The following is a 19,963-nucleotide window of genomic DNA, read 5'->3' on the forward strand; positions in this document are numbered from 1 at the left end:
TTTTTTTTGGTGATATGTAGGACCCAAGGAGAGTAGGACTGAAGGATAGAAAAGGTGAAACCGCACCAACAGTTGGACCTAAGGATCACCTGATACCTGCTGTAGATGTACCACCAGTTAATGCATCATCCCTTGATGTTTAACAGAAAATAATGTAAGGAGGAAACTGTTAACACCCAGGAGAAGCATCATCCCTTCAGTGCATGATTCATCAAAACCACTGACTGGTAAAATCTAAAAGAATTGAACCCAGTCACAGGAAATACATTCTTTTCCTGAACTGTATGCAATGATGATGGTGATGATGGACACTATAGATTGGTAAAAATAAATTAATCTGCGTTTTCTCAAGATGCTTCGAATTAACTATGATGGACTACGATCCTCTGGGAAATGATCTGTGAAAACTGATTGTGTAACTGCAGTTGCTTCTATTTCCTCAACTGAAGTGGCTTGAGCAACTCTGGTGCGACTGTGAATCACTACATCCTTAAATCTGCCACTCATGTAGCGCTTCATCTGTATTCACATTTAACCATTTAGTGGTGGGATCCAACTATTAATATCAGCTTGGCTTGGCACTGAATTGAGAATTTTGAATGCTGTTGCTGTTCTCAGTTAAAAAAGAAAATTTTATCAATCCATGCCTTCAACATTTAGCATAAAAATTATTCCTGCATAGAAAAAACAAACTTGTCCGGAGTCCAAATTCGGTCACTCCATTACCCATCCTTCAAAGGGCTGAATGGTTACAGGAATTGCTTAAAAGTAGAACTGAAAATCACAGTGCCATAATAAATTAACAGTTGAAGAATAGTTGTTCGAGAATTGAGATCTTGAAATTGTTCACCACAGAAGCCACAACTGAACCCAAGTCATGTGAATCTATTGGCAAACCCTGCATGAATTGTACACTAAACATGCATCTCTCCAAACAGAACATGAAATTTTAACTGTTACCCATACTCGTGAGTTTCCAAACTGTTGTCTCACAAAAAATGAACTAGTCATTGTTAACAAGGACGATCTGATTATAAATGGCATTAATCAATCCGCTATGTCTTTACCACCCAAAAAAAACAAACACCTGCTATGTGGAACAACTAGGTGCACTATCTAGGAAAATTGCTCTTCCCCAGTCCCTTCACATCCCAACCCCGCGCCCCCCCCCCTCCCCCCCCCAAAAAAAATAAAATTATATTCCAACCTCTAGAAAATGAGTTCCTGTTCCAATAGTCAGATTCCAAAACATAATAGAAAAAGTACAAAGATTAAAAAAAAAAGAGGTAAAATTCAATCTCATATTCCCACAAAAAAAATCCTGAAGATAACAAAAGATAGCTTTACAGTTCAGACGGCCCAAACTGCAAAATCATTAAGTGATCTACCTAGCTTGTTTATTCTAGTAATGAATGGCGTGGTCAAACATAGTAAGCAATAGAAGATTTAATTCATGTAAAAATAAAACTATAAGAAAATTTAAGGAAAAAAGGCAGAAAATCCCATCTTATGCCATCACAATCATGCATGGATGGCTGGCTCGGACTCGGGCTCTGTGGCAGGCTGGTCCTCAGTTACAGCAGGAGCCTCCTGAGCGGATGAGTCTGGGGTACCATTAATGGTGATGTCTTTAGCAGCAGTCGTGTCTCCTGCTGCTGCTGGTTCCGCTGCAGTTGGTGAAGCAACTTTTCCACCATTGGCTTCCTTACCATCCTTGGCATCCTTGGCATCCTTGGCTTCCTTACTAACCTTGGCATCCTTGGCTTCCTTACCATCCTTACCATCCTTGGCTTCCTTACCATCCTTCGCAGGTGCAGGTGGGGGAGGTATCATGTGAGGTGGAGGTGTGTGCTTCAGCTTCAGGAGTATCTGCCGCATCCTTGAAAGATCAGTGGGTTTCCCAGGCTTTGGACCTTGGATGACCACAATTGATGGTTTCTTTTCTTGATCTTTCTTTCCTCTCCTTTTCTCAATATTGGGGACCTCGTGAGGGATGAGCTCTGCTATTGCTTTCCAGTACTGCTTGTCTGCTTCTTTGTGGAACTTCTCTTGATTAGCCAAGTAAAGCTGTCAAATACACATTTTCATCTTAATAAAAATGAATGTGGGTTCCAAAAACAGAAAATGGGAGAAAATTCCTTCAGCAGTTCTACCTTCTCTCTTTCTCTATTATTAGCTTTGTTGGTTTCACAGTTAAGTATCCTTTTTTCATAGAAAGCCCGCTTATATTCTTCAGCTTCCTCAATAATCTGGGCCCGCATTTCCTTCTCCCTCTTCTCCTTCTCCTCGAGATGAATGGCATTTTGGCTGACACCAATTGAAACACAAAATTCACCACCATTAATGGGTATCCATACAAACCCAAAGATATAAACATTTAATTGACGAGATAAATAATAATGTGGGCCTAGAGCAACGAAACAAAACAATACAAGCAACATATTTAAATGAGGATTGGGTTTCAAAAAACTGAGTTTGAAATCGGTTGATTACATATTATTTTTTAGGGCTGATGTTCTCTGTGCCGCAGCGCAGCCTGCACCTAGACACATGGGCCTGCCATTCAGGGGGGCAGGGTGGCCATTTTGCCCATCCCCATGTGTTTGGGCACAGCCTGCGCCCCCGGCACAGAGAACATTTGGCCTATTTTTTATTTCTATTTTCCTTCCTTTGTTCTTCGTTTTGAAAAAAGAGTTTCGTGAAACTAAAATCCAAAGGAAAGGAGGTTCATGGCTAAGGGTAAAGATGTCAGAGTCATGTTTGTTTCGGAATGTATCAATTGTGCTGAAAACAATGTTTATAAAGAAAAAGAATCACCACGGAGATTACCAGATATGCTACTCAAAAGAATCAACAAAATAAACCTAGTGGATTGGAATGTATTTCATCATGATCAAAGGACTTTCACAAGAATTTTGGAGTGGCCACCATGTGCAATGGCGAATTTTAAAAAATTTATGTAGTATTCCGGATCAAAGATAGCCCTAAAGTTATAAAGGTCATCAATTAAATCAGGACCAAGACTATCTAAGACATAAAAACATTTCAACTGCACAAGAAATGCAAACAAACTCGACAAAAGTACCTCTAGCACGGTGGCATCCTATAATCAAATTGTAGAAGAAATGCTGAGAAACACACAATCTTAAAAGGCACATCCTACACTTGGTGGCGAACCCAATTCTGATTATGCCCGATTTCCAAGCCCCTCTTTGAATCGGCCATGAATGCACTTGAATCTTCATTTTTTTCGTTCTTTTAGTCAGTAAAATAACAGAAAATCAATGAAACTTACCATATATATATATATATATATAGTTTCTTTGGATTGATGCAGTTCTAAGATGTTTGATGGCTGAATGAGGAGATGGTGATTAGGTTTTCATGGTACTGAATAAAATTTGATGAGGAGTTGCATGCTTAGTTATTACAATGATGAATAAAGTTCAGTGTATTGAGCTGGATGTACCTAGGAAAACTCAGGGGTTTCCAAGGCATAACATGCACAAACACAGAAGTCTCCATGGAAGCAGCAAATTCTTTCATGATCCCCAAAAGGAAGCCGGGGGGGGGGGGGGCGGGGGGAGGTGAGATATGAAATGCATCCTTATGCACATAGGCTGGGCACTGAGCTCTACTTAGCACCACCACCCCCACCATCCCCAGGGGTAAATAAATCCTATTTGGATCAGGACTTGGGATTGAAAACCCATACCTGTATTCTGAATCAAACCATAAAGAATGAAGTACTGAATCACACCAACATTGGTTTGAACCAACAAGAAACAAGGGCCTGATCTCAAGACCTAATACCACAAATGGTCAAATGGTCAAATGGATCCAAACTCCTGACCATAACAGTAATCTTACTTTCCAGGTTGGAGAAAATAAACAAACAACCACCTGACCCAACCAACCATCACTGTGCAACTATTATCCCCTTCAACGCTTCATGGTTCCATGACCTGAGGAAGCTCTCAGATAGGGCATGCTTAATAATTACAGGTCCAAATCGGACTTTGTGCCTTAAGATTGTGCCCTAAGATTAAGCCCCTGCCTTTGTCTATGGCTGTTATTGATCCCCCTCAGAACAATGGACAGGAAATTTGTTAGGTCATTTATCGGGAAGTCCAATTTTTTGTCATCACCAAGAAGGAACAGGGAAAAGGTATAGGGCTCGCTGTCAAATGAGAAATTAATAAGTGTGCATCTGTCAAAGGAGCGGAGCCAATTTGGTTGGCTCTACTCCAGATGGATTCTAGCAGTGGAGCTGTGCCTAGGACATCCAAATGAGGGAGATGACGACCCAAGTAGTAAACCCCTCAACTTTCAGTTTCCTCCCCCCCCCCCCCCCTTCTCCTTTCTCTTCTCTCCCTCATGTGGAGTGGGATTGGGATTGAGGATCAGAATATAAAAACAGGTGGACCAAGAAAAAAAAACTGATTTCTCAAGAGGGAACAGATCAATTGTCTGTGGAGCCCACATGGGTTAGTTTTCCAGTTCTGATTTTATTTTGGGAGTAATCATGCGTCATAATTGGGGGCGCAGCTGACAGAGTTATGGACTTGTGGGTTTCCTTTTTTTCATGAGATATTCAGAATCAACAATAATGATGGTCCTAGGAGTATTTCTTGTATTTTATAATTTATGTTCCAAAGCTAGCCTTGTCATTTACAATGTGCCTAAGGGCTCGACAACCAGCTTACTATGTTCTTTAGCAATTGGAGTTAACTACAGAAGGTTGTTGTTCACTACATCTATATTTGCATTCGAATATAGAAAATTTTTGCAATATTCATGCTCTTACTGTGTGGGATCATGGTGAGAAGAAGGATTACAACTCGACAACATTAGTAGAGCTCCAGGATAGATCCCTGAGGAATCTTTTTTCTATTATCCTCTTTCCATTAATAATTTTCTGCAAACTGCTAACAGCCTAACCTATTCCTCAGAAAACCCCTTCTTGAGCCAAGAAAATTTCTAACGGCAGCTCAACCAAGTGAAAATGAAATTTCAGAGTCAGCTGAGCATCCACCTTTACGAAATAAAAGAACATACTATATTTATCTTTATGGAAGAATATGTATCAGATCAGTAGAATATAGTTGGAATAACTAAAATATCTGGTCATTGTGATAATTATCAACCAGTAACTTTCTGAAGATTTTAACTAAAATATCTTTCTTTCATCACTTTCTACCGTTGCTTTTCCCATTCAATTGAGGAAACTGGTGTTTTAACATTACCATATGACCAGAATAATACATATAAATGCATTCACAGAATATAAAAAATTAGATTCAACAACCAAGTATCCGGATTCACAAACAGAAAATTATAAATAACAGCATTGGCAAAAACCTAAACCCTGAAACCATAACAAAAGGAACAGGAACGGATCTAACCGTGTACGCAAGCAAAACGCAGATAATAACAAAGGGAGAACAAACCGAGAAATGAAAAAAGTCAATACACATCTCAATTCCCTGAATTTTCAACGGATCAGCACAATTGAGATCTAAAATTATAGACAAAAGGCAAACGAATCAAACAATACGAAACCTCACCGGCGCCATTCGCGAAGAGCAGAGCCTTCTTCTTGCATTTGTTCCGGAGGAGGAAGCATGGGCCCGTCAGATGTGAATAAACCATCATCGTCAGCACCAATGTCGTAAGGCTTCCCATTCCCGTTCGATTGGGGCATTCCAGAGAAGGGAGAAGACGAGTAATCAGGATTTGGATCTTCATAGCCGTAGATTTCAGGAGAAGGTGGGATGGCTTCCATGGAATGAGAGACGTGATGAACTGAAACCTCTTCTTCAGCAAGGAAACCATCATGATAACCAGATGAAGGTGGAGGTTCTTCAATTACATCTTCCACCTTGCCTTCTTCCTCTGCAGCGAAATTCGAGTAAGATTCGTAACGCTGGGACGGCAACCGAGGATCATAACCAATGTATCCATCATCGTCGAAGGGACGAGTCGAGTTCCTCGCCACCTCATCTCCGTCGTTGCTGAATGTATCAAACGACGACATTTCTGCGTCTTCTCTGCCTCTCTCTCTCTTAATAGTTGTTCTCTCTATACCTGGTTAATAACGAAATTTGCTCTTTTCCACTGTGATTCTTCCTCTGCAGATCGATCGATCGATAGAAAACTGATTGGGGAGAGACTTCTCAAGTCTCTCTGTTCTTGCTTCTCAAATCTGTCGGGAAAATGAGATGAAAGAGTACGCGGCACTGGCAGATATGTATAGAAGAGAAGGGAGATCTGATTTGGTAAAACCATATATCAATCAGAAAGACCGAAATACCCCTCTCTTTTTTTTTTAGTTTCAAAGTACCGATTATTAACTTTAACCATTAATTAATGGGGTCGGTTTTGACTTTTGATACACGGCAGCGTAAACATGTAAATGGGGCATGCAAATGGTTTGAGGAATCGGTATCGGATCGGTTGAAATCGGTATCGATGGAGACCGATACTGATCCCTGTTCGATTCTGTATCGGTGGATCGGAATGGACAAGGATAAAAATGTTAAAAAATAGTAAATTTTCAAAGAAAATATGAGTAAATCTGTCCGATCTGGACTGATATTGACTGATCTAGATCGGTATCAGCCGAGACCGATTACTAAAACGATGGCCATGCATGATTTGAGGCATCGGTCACGGATCAATCGATCCCGTATCAGTCATCCAATCCGAATTGATACGGCAGATCTGTATCAGTACCGGCGGTGATGAATACTGAAAGCTAAATCCAGGCTAATTTTCAATTTTGTGTTACTAATAAATCATTGACATCAGTCCAAAATAATCGACTTTAAGATGAAGGGCCCAAAATCGGTATATAGATTTGGGCCCACAATACTAGTCTTTTTAGATTTTAAGGTAAGAATTAAGACTTACAACTATATGGGATGAAAGTGGACCACTGGACCCCACGAGTATGATTCCCATGGTTTGAGGCATCAGTATCGTATCGTTCATATCAGGCGATACATACCAATTTTGCAAGTAACCAATCAAGATATTGTGTCGATACCATATTGCATTTGGTATGATTTTTTAGACTGCATTACTAACATGCATACCAGACGCAGCCTAAATATGAGGTAAACTGGCTCCTTCATGTTGTTAAAAGAGAACATTAAGGAAAGGACGAAGTTTCCTTCCACCCTTGCTGAAGAGAGAGTCTCTTAACCAAATCATTTGTTGGCTTTCATATGAGACTTTAAGAATAGTGAATGACATTTTGAACCTTTGACTGGTTAGTGGAAGAGTACTTGTGAAGAGTATACACAATTCCACATGGTGTACAGGAAAACTTTCATCTCAAGGAAAGTTTTCTATGTGATCAGATTAACTTCAAATACTCATACCACATACGATAAAAATCCTCTGCAGTACCGCTGGGTGTGGGGTGCACATCCCGCATGGCCTCTGTTGTGCCGCCGGATGTGCACCCCACACCCGGCGGTACTGCAGAAGATCCTGGTCCTACCAAATACCCTCATGTATTACCATGCCTCCCACACATGCCCATGTAACCTTTGTGTAATCTGATAAATTTCTGGGTCGGCGTTCTCTGTGGGGGATTGTAACCCCTGCATGCACACAGGTCCAATAAGAGTGCATGCGTCAGCATCATGGGGATGGGATTTCCATATTACATCAGCAACGTGGCAGTCATTCCCCCCTCTGTGTTTGAACGTGGACAGTACACTCCCAACAGAGAAAGCCGCAATATAAGCTAGGACAGGGCAAATATTTTAACCACTTAGAGAAACTCTTCCTCTCACACCCCTCCTCCAAAAGAAAGCCCATTCATTACCAAATAGTAGGGCTAAGAGTGTTTTGCAACACCAAATCAGGAGATTGAATTGGGCAGAATCAGTCCCAAAAACCCTGATATCTGCCCTCAGATCTGAAAACTCACCAATTCTAGGATTCCTTCGCATGAATCAGCATATGGAATCAGTCAGAATTGGTCATGGCAGGATCCAAATTGGCCGATTCACCGATTCGTTCCCCAATTTTTGATACCGTGGTCCCAGAAGGATATGCTGGCAAAGCCAAATACCCTTCTCCACACTCTTTTTTTTGGAGAGGGAGGGGGGTAGGGGGGAAGGCGTTTTTGAGAATAAAATCTAACAGATTTATGGGCTATTTAGAGAATTAGGAAAGTACTAAAACATGTATAATGAGATGAAATTAGAAATCAAATTGTGGATCATCCAACTTGATTAGGAGCAACAAAAAAAAATCCTCACAAGGTGGGAGACACGTCTGATAAGGCAAAAAATTATAATGTTTAAAACTGGCCTACCAATACCAACAGCAACATCAATCTTAGATCTCCAGAGCACCTGTTGCAGGAATCATGATCAAGAATGTCAGGGCACAGAACTGTGATCGTGGTTACATATTCTGCTTTGCCTCTGATAAGTAAAACTGTTGACTTTACCTCTAAATATAATATAGTGAGTTCAAGCGGAGGTAATAGAGCACAGGGACTTCAACTTACTACATGCGTATATCTGTGTCCTGCTCTGGCTTCCCTTGTACCTCCACAGCAATATCCTACTCAACTTACAAAAATGGACAAAAGCTGTGTCAAATGGCATTCCATCCTTTCTTTCATGAAATACACATCATATTCAGTAAAATTGAAAATCTTAACCCAAGTCAGCTCTCTGCCAGACTGACCCCATGGCATTTGAGATATATGTCAAGACCTGCACAAAAAAGGATTGGGGATCTGCAACTCAATCATATTTTACACTGAGCGGCCAGCACTTCCTGAGCCTGAGGAGAAAAGCTAACATCTCAACTGTTAAAATACCATCTCCACCCAACCCCACAAAAACAATTGATGCCAAGATCCTGAGAAAAAAAATGTACAACTCAGAACTGCAGTAAACACAGAAATGTCCGATTTGAAACTCCACGTCTCCATCCCGTTGCTTTGCAAAGACTTGACAAGGCGAACAAAATCAGCACCATTCCAATCAGTACTTGGAACCATGTCTCAAAAGTAATTGCAGGTTGGTAGTTGATAACAGCTCTGGAAATCGATCTTGACCGTCCTGAGCTTTCTGCAATGTATTGCTAACAAAAAAAAGATGGTGCGCTTGTTGTCAAGGAACAGGAGGGGTGTTCTTCGCATATCTTGCAGAAGGTATCCGCTGCAATACTCGTGATAACTCTGGCTTCAATCGTTTACTTGGGGTTGATTGTGATGATCTGAAGGAACATAGATATACTTGGTGAACAAGCGAATAACGAGAATAGAAAACATAAAAACAGGGAGTATCTGATCAAAGTTTTGAATAACATTAATGAGAACTAAAGCATATTTAGAAAAAAAGGAGGTTATAAAGGGACAAGTTTTACTCTTCTTTTAATTTGTTGCTGTGCTGTTAAATAACAGGCACATGGGGCTACAGAATCTGAACAAGCAAATGAGGGGGTACAGGCGTACAGCAACAAATTTTTTCAATGATTACCTATCTAATCTAAGTGCATCCCTTGACAGTCATGGCCCATCAAATACCCTTCCCACCTGGCCTAAAAAAAAAAAATTTTTTTAAAAAGGCAAAACAAAAGCAAAAGCACACAATTCAAGCAGGTAATGGCAAATTTTACACAGGGGTGCAGCAAACATTCCATGAGGCTCTGTTTGGTTGCAAGGGATATAGGAAAGGGAAGTGAAGAGAAGTGAAGGGAAGTTTTTTTCCCTTTTCAGTGATTTGGTTGCAAGGGAAGTGAAGTGATATTAATTTAGCAGAGCACCTACCAAGCTTCAGAGCACCGAGATCTGAACATGCCTTAATTACAGCCAAAAGGGTGAACCCATTGGGTTCGATGCCGAGTTCGGACATTTTCCAAAACAATTCAAGCGATTCCAAGGGCTTTCTAGGACGAATGTACCCTGAAATGATAGATGTCCAAGATTTGCATCTTTAACAAACAAATTATCAAACACTTTCCGGGTCCATATTTGTTTTGCTTACTTTGATCAAATTTTTTGAGAATATGAAAGTTGAAAACTGGAATTCATTTTCGGTCTTCTCTGTATGTTGTTGCAGTTGTCCAAATGGTCAACAGAGGGTATCTTCACTGATCTAATGGTCAATGGCCAAAGGAAAATCATCATCACCAATCTCAAGTTCACTGAACACTCTTTCCTTAAAATTAGGTAATCTTTCGCAATTGTATTAGGCTTGACAAGTCTGGTCATGGATATGAACCCTCAAACATCCGACTTCTCTAAGGATTCCAATTCCCAATTCGTCCGCACCTTGAATCTCGGTTAACTACTTGCAGCCATGTTACAGCATCGCTCATCTTTGCAGAATGGGAATATGTATGGATGCACTACTAATTTGGTAAAGCCTATAAAGCAGGAGCAAATGACAGGAGATCTGGGATTTTGTGTTTAGTGATGGGCCATTCCCAGAGGGCATCATGTATCCATCGTTCTCTTCTTAAAAAGGTAAGGCACGAATTTGAATACTGGTACTCATTTGATTTGCGAATTTTCTGGAAAGGACCTCATACAGAACCATCTCACGTTCTGCATCTATAATCACACGATCCTTCTGCCCAAACACCATTGGCCTCGTGGTTTCAGATGCAATGGGCACATCATGCTCAACTCTCAGATGATGTCCAAGTCAACTGGAAATTTCATGACATTACGGTAAGCAATTGAGGATTTCTCTGCTGATCCGACATGGTTCTCGCAGGCCGGTGCTAGGACAGAATGGATGATGTGAACTTTGTCTTTGAGACGACCAAGGCTGCAATTTTGAGACATTCTCAAAAGAGAACAGGTCCTCTCCGTTGGATTTGCTTCCGAACTTCTCCCGAGAAAGAGAGCCATTGCAGAGCAGAGACGGTTTTGATTTTATTTTACATTTCAGTAGGAAAATAAAAAGGGGAATGTTAACCTAGAAGTGAATTTTGTTTTGCAGGTAAAATGCAATCCCCTAGCAACCAAACAAGTAAAATTACTTGCCCTGGAAAATAAATTCCACCTTACATTAAAAAAAATATGCATTTCCCTTGCAACCAAAAGTTTAAGTGAAAAATACTAAAAAGGGATTTCAGGGTGAGATTAGTCTCCAGATGTCTAAACACAGATCTTGGACTTGCCCATAAGAGTAGGGAACTTGCACACAAGGAAAGAAACAGTAACCATTAAAAAAAATAAAACCAGCTAGAGATGAAATCACTCACCTTGGAGAGCCTGGACGTTTCTGAGTATACTGACCAAGCATTGATTTCAGACTCGTAAGGGCCTCTTCAGCAGCCTAATGAAAGGGCAACCCAAGTGTTCAGACTAAATGCATATGCAAAAAATGGAGGAACAAGACGAAGAGGACAATGAAGGGAATGCAATACCTGCAGTTTAGCTTCATCCCATGTTGACCCAATTCCCTTCCCAAAGACTTGGCCTCCAATTTCGACCTAAAACATATTCCCCAACCAGAATTATTCATTTTTCCAACCAGATAGCTTTATATTCAGAAAGCAATTCACTTAGTCCATGGGAAGTATTAGCTTCAATCAAGCATAAACCTTAGGTACCATTCAAGCATATGCATATAGAGATCACTAATGAATTAATCAAGTTAGATGGCTGTCTAGAAGTCATAAATATTGGGAATCATATAGATCCCTTATCATCAAATGCATTTGCTTTCTCTCAGACTGCTAAACAACATTATTTTGGCTCTCAATTTTTCAGTAATAACAGATGTCAAATTGCCCATCCATACGCCTTTGAGATGTAGCTCATCCAAGAGATGGCCCACTAGCTGAAAGGTCTACATTTAGAAGAATAGAGGCACACAAAATTGTTTTTACCACAGTTACAATATGCATTCCCTTTTTCAGTACAAGGAATACAAGAATAGGAGAGACAACCAAGAAGTTTAAACTTGAAAACGTCAACCGAATCAATAAAATCTTAGGTTCAAATTCAAGTAGAGGGAGTGCTCAATCAAATTTGTTCTGTACATGTGATCTTGGATATTTTAAAATAATTGTAGAGGATAACAATGTCCAGATTCATTGTATGTAGGCTAAGGGCTGTGACTGTTATGACTCAACCCAAGCCATCATACCTTATTTGTATTTTGTAACCTTTATTCTCAATATAAATAAGAGCAGCCTCTGCCATATCTGACAAGCCAAAACATTCTCTTTCTTTTCTTTCAACTTGGTATCAGAGCGTCCAATCCTTTTTGGGATTTTTCACCACCGCTGAGGCTTCGGCCTCAAGGTTCAGCATGGTTGACTGAACATGTTTTAATGCATGTTGGACCATGCTAACCATCCAACCATTCTGATTCTTACATGCCTTTCTAGGGCTACAGCCGCTGCCCTGCTTCTCACCGCCACCGCCATCCTAGCGGTTCGTTTTTCTCTCACCTAGGGCTTAGTAGAAGCCCTAGCGCTGTCCACCAGCCTCCGCCACCTGCCTGGCCGCCAGCCCTACCGCTGGTTACCGCCCCCTGGCGACAACCCTAGGGGTACCGCTGGCCCTCATCGGTCCTCCCAGGGGCTTATTTTTTCTTCTGCCGGCTCTCCAAGACCTTGCATGCCTGCGTCGAGGATTCCTAGGGCTCCGCCTGCCCCTGCCAGTGCTTTCCTGCTCCTCCTAGAGACCCGATAGCCCCTGCTGGTGCTTCCCTGGGTCATTGCCACCTCCTGCCAGCTCCACAGCACCTCGCGAGTCTTCTGCCAGCCCTTCGAAGCACCTCGCTGACTTCCTATTGGCCTCTTGGGGATCTGATAGCCCCTGTCAGCCCTTCCTAGTGTTCTGCTTGCTATTTTTTGCCCATTCTGTGAGCATCACTGCTGCCTTAATCCATGGTTCTTTGAGGATGGCATTCTTTCATCGACTGTGAGGTATTTCTTTCCACCCTTATTGTGAATTTATGCCTGGCAATATGACAGAAGGTTCCAGAACGTCTTTTGGTTCTGGGAGTAGCAACTTGGGTCGCCCTCCTGCTCCTCATCATCCCCATTCTCTCCAGCTAGGACTGTAGGACACACAAAATTGAATGGATCGAACTACCTTGCATGGTCACGTGCTTGCCTCCTTACCATTTGTGGTAACCACTTTTTAGGGTATATTACTGGTAACACACCCATGCCCATTGAAGCTTCGGCTAAGAAAATTGGTTAGCTAATGATGCATTGATCATATAGTTCCTATTGAACTCCAAGGAGCCTACCATTAGTTCCAGTTTTGCTCTCCTTAATTCAGCTAAGGAGTTATGGGATGTAATGAAGCATAATTATGGTCAAGCCAATAACTATGCACAAATCTATGAGATTCGTTGCTAGGTTTGCAACACTACACAAAGAATTATTTGTGTCTGCTTATTACTCTGCTCTCACTACATTATGGCAGCAGTTTCTATCACCCTGGTTCCCATGACTAGCCCTATTGATGCAGCCATGTTCCAAAGAACGTGAAATGGAACGGGTATATGATTTCCGCACCAGTCTCAACACAGAATATGATCAGATTCGCATTCAGGTCTTGAACAAGAGCACATTCCCTACACTTCTTGACGCTTATAATATGATTCAGCATGAGGATCGTCGCCGTTCTGTTATGATACCTTCTGCTGTCCCTACTTGGTCTGCCCTTGTCACTACTCCACAGCCCTCTTTATCTGTGGATACTGCTGGTACTGTTAGCAAGACTGGTCCTACTCGTGACCCTGTGAAATGTGATGTGGTCGTCCTAGTCACACTAGGGAGACCTACTGGAAACTTCATGGCCGCCCTAAAGGGGGTGGGAAAGGAGGAAAATCTGATTCTACTCATCCCCAAGCTCATTTGATCGAGACTATTGAGGCTCCTACTGGTACTTCCTCTCTGTCTGCAAAACAACCTATGACTCAGCTCCAACATATGATGACTCAGCTTGGTTCTGCATCTTCTACCACGGCACTCTCTACCACGTCTGCCTCTCATTTAGCCCAGTCATGTATTTTTCTCGCTTCATCTAAATCCGGTTCCTCCTGGCTCCTTGATTCTGGAGCATCAAACCATATGACTAGTACTTCGAATCTTTTCCATACCTACTTTCCTTATTCTGGTATGGACAAGGTCCAGGTTGCTGATGGTTCCCTTTCCTCCATTTCTGGTAAAGGCACTATTACTTGTTCTCCTACCATATCTTTATCGTTTGTTCTCCATGTCGCTAATTTATGTGCTAACTTGCTTTCCAATTCTCGTCTCACTACTTAACTTAATTGTTGTGTTCACTTTTATTCTACTCATTGTATTTTTTCAAGACCTAGTGACGAGGGCAACGATTGGATATGGTCTCTATTACTTGGAACAAGGTTCTCCAACTCCCTCTCCACCGGTCTCAACTAATACACTTACCCGTGCAAAAAGCTATCTTACTTAGCTCCAGTAGTGGCATCATCGTCTGGGACATCCATCTTATCATGTTTTGCGTCATTTATTTCCTTCCTTAGTTAAAAATTGTTCTTTGGATGATTTACAATGTGATGTTTGTGAATTTTCCAAACATACCAAGTCTTCTTATTTTCCTAGTGAAAATAGAAGTTTGATTCCCTTTTCTATTATACATTCATATTTATGGGATCCTTCTAAAGTTGTTGCTAGGGGTGGTTTAAGTGGATTATTACATTTATTGACAATTGTACCCGCTTAACCTGGGTTTATCCTCTTCGGACATAATCCGAGGCTTTTCTAGTTTCCAATCCTTTCACAATATGATTTGCATTATGATTAATGTCAAAGTCTAGATCTTACGTAGTGACAATGGCACTGAATACATTGGTGGATTCTTCCTCCACTACCTTGACTCTCATGGCATTATTTCTCAAACTTCCTATGTTCGGACACCGGAACAAAATGGAATCCCATAACGGAAAAACATTCATCTTCTTGATGTTATTCGGGCTTTGATGTTTACCAATCATGTCCCTAAATTCTATTGGGTGGATGTGATTCTTACTACTGCTTTTTTATAAATCGGGCTCCTAGTGTCATTCACTTCAAGACCAAATCCTATTACCAGTCATCTCTTCAGGGGTCAGCCAACTTCTGGACCCTTCCCTTGCCTCTCACCTTCCTCCCAAGGAATTCGGTTGTGTCTATTTTGTACACAACTCTTCCCCCTCTCGTTCCAAGTTGGATCCTCGGGCAATACGATGCATCTTCTTAGAGTACTCCACCTCCCAAAAGGGGTACTGGTGTTACCATTCCCCCACTTGGAAGCTTTTTGTTACCATGGATGTCACATTTCATGAGACCGAATCTGATTACCAGTTATTTCTTCAGGAGGAGCATCTAGTAGAGGAAAAGATTCCTTCTACTTCTACTACCCCTTTGTGATTGATATTGTTCGCCTTCAAGGGGAGAAGCCCACTCCAAGTAACAAGGACGTCATCACTTACACTCAAAGGAAAGAAAAGCCTGCCCCTATTTTGCCATCTCCATATATGACACCTGAGCTAGATCCAACACAAGGTAATAGTCTCTCCCCAGGTAATAATTCCTCTCCTCCTTCTGATGCTGACCTTCCCATTGGTATTAGGAAAGGTGTCAGATCATGTACCTTGCACCCTATTTCCAATTTTGTCCTATAAGTAGTCATTATCTCCTTATCGTGCCTTTGGTTCTTTGTTATCATCAGTATCTATCCCACAGAGCTGGAAAGAAGTTATCTCAAACCCGAAATGGAAAGATGTTGTGGTAGAAGAAATGCATGCCTTAAAGAAGAATGATACTTGGGAGCTGGTTCCTTGTCCTGAAGGGAGAAAACCAGTAGGATGCAAATGGGTTTTTACCATCAAACAAAAGGCATATGGTACTATTGAAAGGTACAAGGCCAGATGGTTTACCAAGGGATTTACACAAACCTACGGTAATAACTACCAAGAGACCTTTGCTCCTGTTGCTAAAATGAACTCAGTTTGAGTGTTATTATCTTGTGTTGCAACCTTGGATGGAACCTTCAGCAACTTGATGTCAAAAATGCCTATCTAAATGGGGATTTGGAAGAAGTCTAAATGGACATCCCACCTTGTTATAGTTCAGACTCCACAGTTGGTAAAGTATGTAGACTCCGGAATTCTATTTATGGCGTCAAACAATCCTCAGGCTTGGTTTGGCTGCTTCCAAAAGGCTCTGCTGAAGTTTGGGTACAAACAGAGTCAAGCTGACCACACCTTGTTTGTCAAACACAAGGAAAAGAAAATCATTGCCCTTATTGTTTATGTAGATGACATAGTTATAACGGGCAACGATGATGCATAGATCTCATTGAAGACTCAATTAGCAGCAAAATTTGAAACTAAAGATCTTGGACAGCTCATATACTTCTTAGGGATTGAAGTTGCCTGCTCTATAAAAGGCATTTTCATTTCCCAAAGGAAGTATGTTCTGGATGTTCTTGAAGAAACAGGTATGTTGGGATGTAAGTCTACTACTTCTCCCATTGAGGTAAATCATCATCTTAGCTGTACAAGAGGTGACCCAGTTGACAAGGAAAGATATCAATGCCTTGTAGGAAGACTGATATACCTATCTCACACTAGACCAAACATTTCCTTGTGGGAATTGTTAGCCGATTTCTTCATGATCCAAAGGTTCCTCACCTTGAGGCTGAATACCGAATCCTTCAATACTTAAAGTCTGCTCTAGGGAAAGATCTTCTATTCTCTAATAACAGCAGCTTGAAGTTAGAAGCCTTCACTAATGCTGGTTGGGCAGGGTCCATAGATGATCGGCGTTCCACCCTTGGATATTGTACCTTCCTAGGAGGAAATTTGGTCACATGGCGTAGCAAGAAACAGTCAATTATATCCAGGTCAAGTGCAGAAGCTGAATACCAGGCCATGGCACAAGGAATTAGTGGCTGGTTAAAAATTCATCTCAAAGATCTAGGTGTGACTTCTGAAGACCCTATGAGGCTCTACTGCAATCAGCATTGCCCATAATCCAGTTCAACACGAACAAACTAAACATATTGAGCTGGATTGACATTTCATTAAGGAGAAGCTTGAAGAAGACCTGATCTGCATACCTTTTGTCACTACTGAAAACAAATTGTCAGATGTATTCACCAAATGTTTGACTTCTAAGTCATTCCATCCTGTTGTATTCAAGTTGGGCATGAGGGGGAGTGTTGAGTATAACTATGTCCAGATTCATTATATGTAGGGCAAGGGCTGTGACTGCGTTATGACTCAGCCCTAGCCATCATAACTTATTTGTAACCATTATTCTCAACATAAATAAGAGCGGCCTCTGACATATCTGACAAGCCAAATCATTCTCTCTTTCTTTTCTTTCAACAATAATAAATTGGTAATCATTTTACCAAAGTTGAAAAAGAAAATATTCCAACCAAATAACTAGTCTATTTGAACATCACAAGAAATAAGTAATTCTATATTTAATGTCAAAAACAACATAATGGAAAATGCAAACCTGAGCATATGCTTCGCCTTTCTGCATTGAACTTATTGAAAGTGGAGGCTGAGGTTGAAAAACTAGATTAAACCCCTCCATCACACACTGAAAAATAAATTCCTTCATGTCATTGATCAACAAACTGCAAACCTGACACAATATGGATAGGAATAGACAGAGAAATTTGAACAGAAACAAGCAATTGGTATCTCACTAATTCTTTAAGGGCAGCAACAGATCCCATAGATTTTTTAGATCCGTCTGTCCTTGGGTCTAGAATCCTGGATGGCTCTGATGTAGTTGAAAATGCAATAGATTCTTCCTTGGAGAATGGCAGATACCCAGAAGAATTTGTATCATCTACAAAGCCATTCTCATTTGTATGCGGAAGCTTGTTCAAATCCCCATGTACCAAGCTAGGGTCAGGCTTGACATGTGAGAGATATTTATCTGCAAAAGAATTCTATCAGAAAAAATGTAGATATCTAAGAGGCACAATTTTTCAAAAAAAAAAACTCTACCTTCTATTGGACAAGCAAAAAGAGGAAGCAAATAAAAAAGGGCGTACCCAGTGCATGAGGCTCCCGCCATTGCGGGGTCTGGGGAGGGTCATAATGTACGCAGCCTTACCCCCTGCTTTCGCAGAGAGGCTGTTTCCAGACTCGAATCCATGACCATTTGTCACAATGGAGCAACCTTTACCGTTGCACCAAGACCCAGTGGCCCACCATCAAAAAGAAGCAAATATAAAACAAAAATACGTGTAAAAAATTCCATCCCTAATAGCAGTATATGAAGATAATCTGGAAAATTCAGGACATGGCACATTAGATATGCCTGATAAGCCCAATATACTGAACACAGAAAGTTCAAATATGTACATAGGAATGGAGCAGCACTAATCATGTTGACTCACTGCTGAGTGTACTTCATATAAGCTGGCAAAATGTAAATAGAAGTATAGAACTAGGGCAGATTTTTTATTTTTAATGGAGTAGAAAGAAATATAAATAAAACGAAGATAGCACAGCTTTATACATCCTTCTCTCCTTATCCTCACATCCCTTGGGTGGATGGACCATAAGGTATTAGTGATGTACTGGACACATCAAAAGGATAGACAATAAGTCATAATTTCAAAAGAAGGTAAGTTGGAGCCAACAAGCCTTGTTGTGAGAGGCTTTCAAAATCCACGAGACACTGAATATGATGAAAGCTAGAGGGAAATTAATGCATACAGAAAAGCTTTTTTTTTTTTTTGGGGGGGGGGGTGTGATAGGTAACAGTAACAAGACAAGCCTTGCATTGCAATGTGCAAGTACATATCAAAATAAAAAGAATTTCAGTGCCATCGGCAAACACTAACAAATACAAGACAAGGTAGGTTATTCTTACTGGCCAAATTCCTAAGAGAGCTCTCGGCAGCCTGCTGCTGAGCCTCCTTCCTTGTCTTACCAATTCCTTCACCAATTTTTTCCCCAGTAAACCAGACCTACAAAAGCAAAGACATTATTATTACTATTAATATTATTTTGGACAAGGCAAAAACACATTAATTGATTGGGGCCTTGATTAATTGCTCTCATACAAGCACAAGTAAATCATGTCTTGAACCAAACATGTTCAGATCCAACAAACAATTGCCTATAGGTATTATGTACATGAGTTTCCACAACAATGTGAAATACACATATAGAGAGCTATCCCCAGAACAATGCATAATAATAATTATGATTCTAATATATCAAAAAGAAAAGAGAAAGAATCAAAATAAGGAATATCATCTCCTTGGAGTAAAAGAACTTGATTAACAAATGGGGAAAAAATAACCAGTGAATCTAAATCTCTTTTATAGGGAAAATCTGTACAATTAGTACTATTACCTACTATAAGAGCAAAAGGGGCTAAGAAGGGTTTTTGTAAGGTACTCAGTAAAACAAAACCATGGATTTCTCTGAATACAGAAATAAAACAATTCAATAAAACTTAATATCAAACCTATCAAAATATCTTTGATGGTTGAAAAGGAATAAGGGAAAGAAGAAATACAAGATGGCGGTCGCTGCCAAAAAGGAAATTGTGAAATGAATGGATGCGATCATCCTTCAGGCTAAGTTCTGAGTTCTGACCAATGAAATCTTCTAAATTGGAACTGTCATATAGCACCATATGCCCACTTCACCTGCCCACAGATGCTAATATTTTACATTGTATCTGGACCTTACAGGAAAACAATCTACTAATGGGTTCCTAGGTTCAGCAACAAATAACCACAGAAAACCACCCACAAGGTAGAAACAGAACTCAGATGATCATGAAACTAAGGTCGAACAGCACCCTAGTATAGGTGAACAATCCCTCAGAGTATGGCAGTAACTCAATGGACAGGTTAGGACATATGAGCCATCAGCCACGTATTGAAATTAGCAAATAATCTCAGAAATCAGTAAGTTGCTAATATCCAGCAAACTAACCAGTT

At 40.7% G+C, this 19,963-nt stretch overlaps 2 protein-coding genes across 4 annotated transcripts in view; both read right to left on the reverse strand.

Annotated features, from left to right (window-relative positions):
- Positions 1-19,963, reverse strand: part of LOC122639456 (RNA polymerase II C-terminal domain phosphatase-like 1) — a 52,213-nt gene that overhangs the window by 14,377 nt on the left and 17,873 nt on the right. The window contains exons 12-17 of one of the 2 annotated variants that reach the window (XM_043832322.1): positions 18,880-18,976; positions 17,699-17,934; positions 17,503-17,589; positions 11,413-11,478; positions 11,248-11,321; positions 9,129-9,249 (exon numbers count right to left, since the gene is read on the reverse strand). In XM_043832322.1, coding sequence (XP_043688257.1) covers positions 9,144-9,249; positions 11,248-11,321; positions 11,413-11,478; positions 17,503-17,589; positions 17,699-17,934; positions 18,880-18,976 — 666 coding nt within the window. In that variant the 3' untranslated portion in view covers positions 9,129-9,143. Of the gene's footprint in view, positions 1-8,619; positions 9,250-11,247; positions 11,322-11,412; positions 11,479-17,502; positions 17,590-17,698; positions 17,935-18,879; positions 18,977-19,963 lie in introns of those variants that run through there. The other variant, XM_043832321.1, reaches the window with a different exon arrangement.
- LOC122639458 (clathrin light chain 2-like) lies at positions 1,222-6,191 on the reverse strand. 2 transcript variants are annotated; one of them, XM_043832327.1, is made up of 4 exons: positions 5,568-6,191; positions 2,154-2,307; positions 1,750-2,067; positions 1,222-1,704 (listed from the first exon to the last, which is right to left on the reverse strand). In XM_043832327.1, exons 1-4 carry the CDS (start codon positions 6,035-6,037, stop codon positions 1,522-1,524), a joined length of 1,125 nt encoding a protein of 374 aa, XP_043688262.1. In that variant the 5' UTR covers positions 6,038-6,191; the 3' UTR covers positions 1,222-1,521. The 2 variants fall into 2 exon arrangements, with proteins under 2 accessions (XP_043688262.1, XP_043688261.1); XM_043832326.1 differs by having other exon boundaries at positions 1,222-1,713.

Source organism: Telopea speciosissima, chromosome 9 (assembly GCF_018873765.1).
Source record: "Telopea speciosissima isolate NSW1024214 ecotype Mountain lineage chromosome 9, Tspe_v1, whole genome shotgun sequence".
Taxonomy (NCBI): Eukaryota; Viridiplantae; Streptophyta; class Magnoliopsida; order Proteales; family Proteaceae; genus Telopea; species Telopea speciosissima.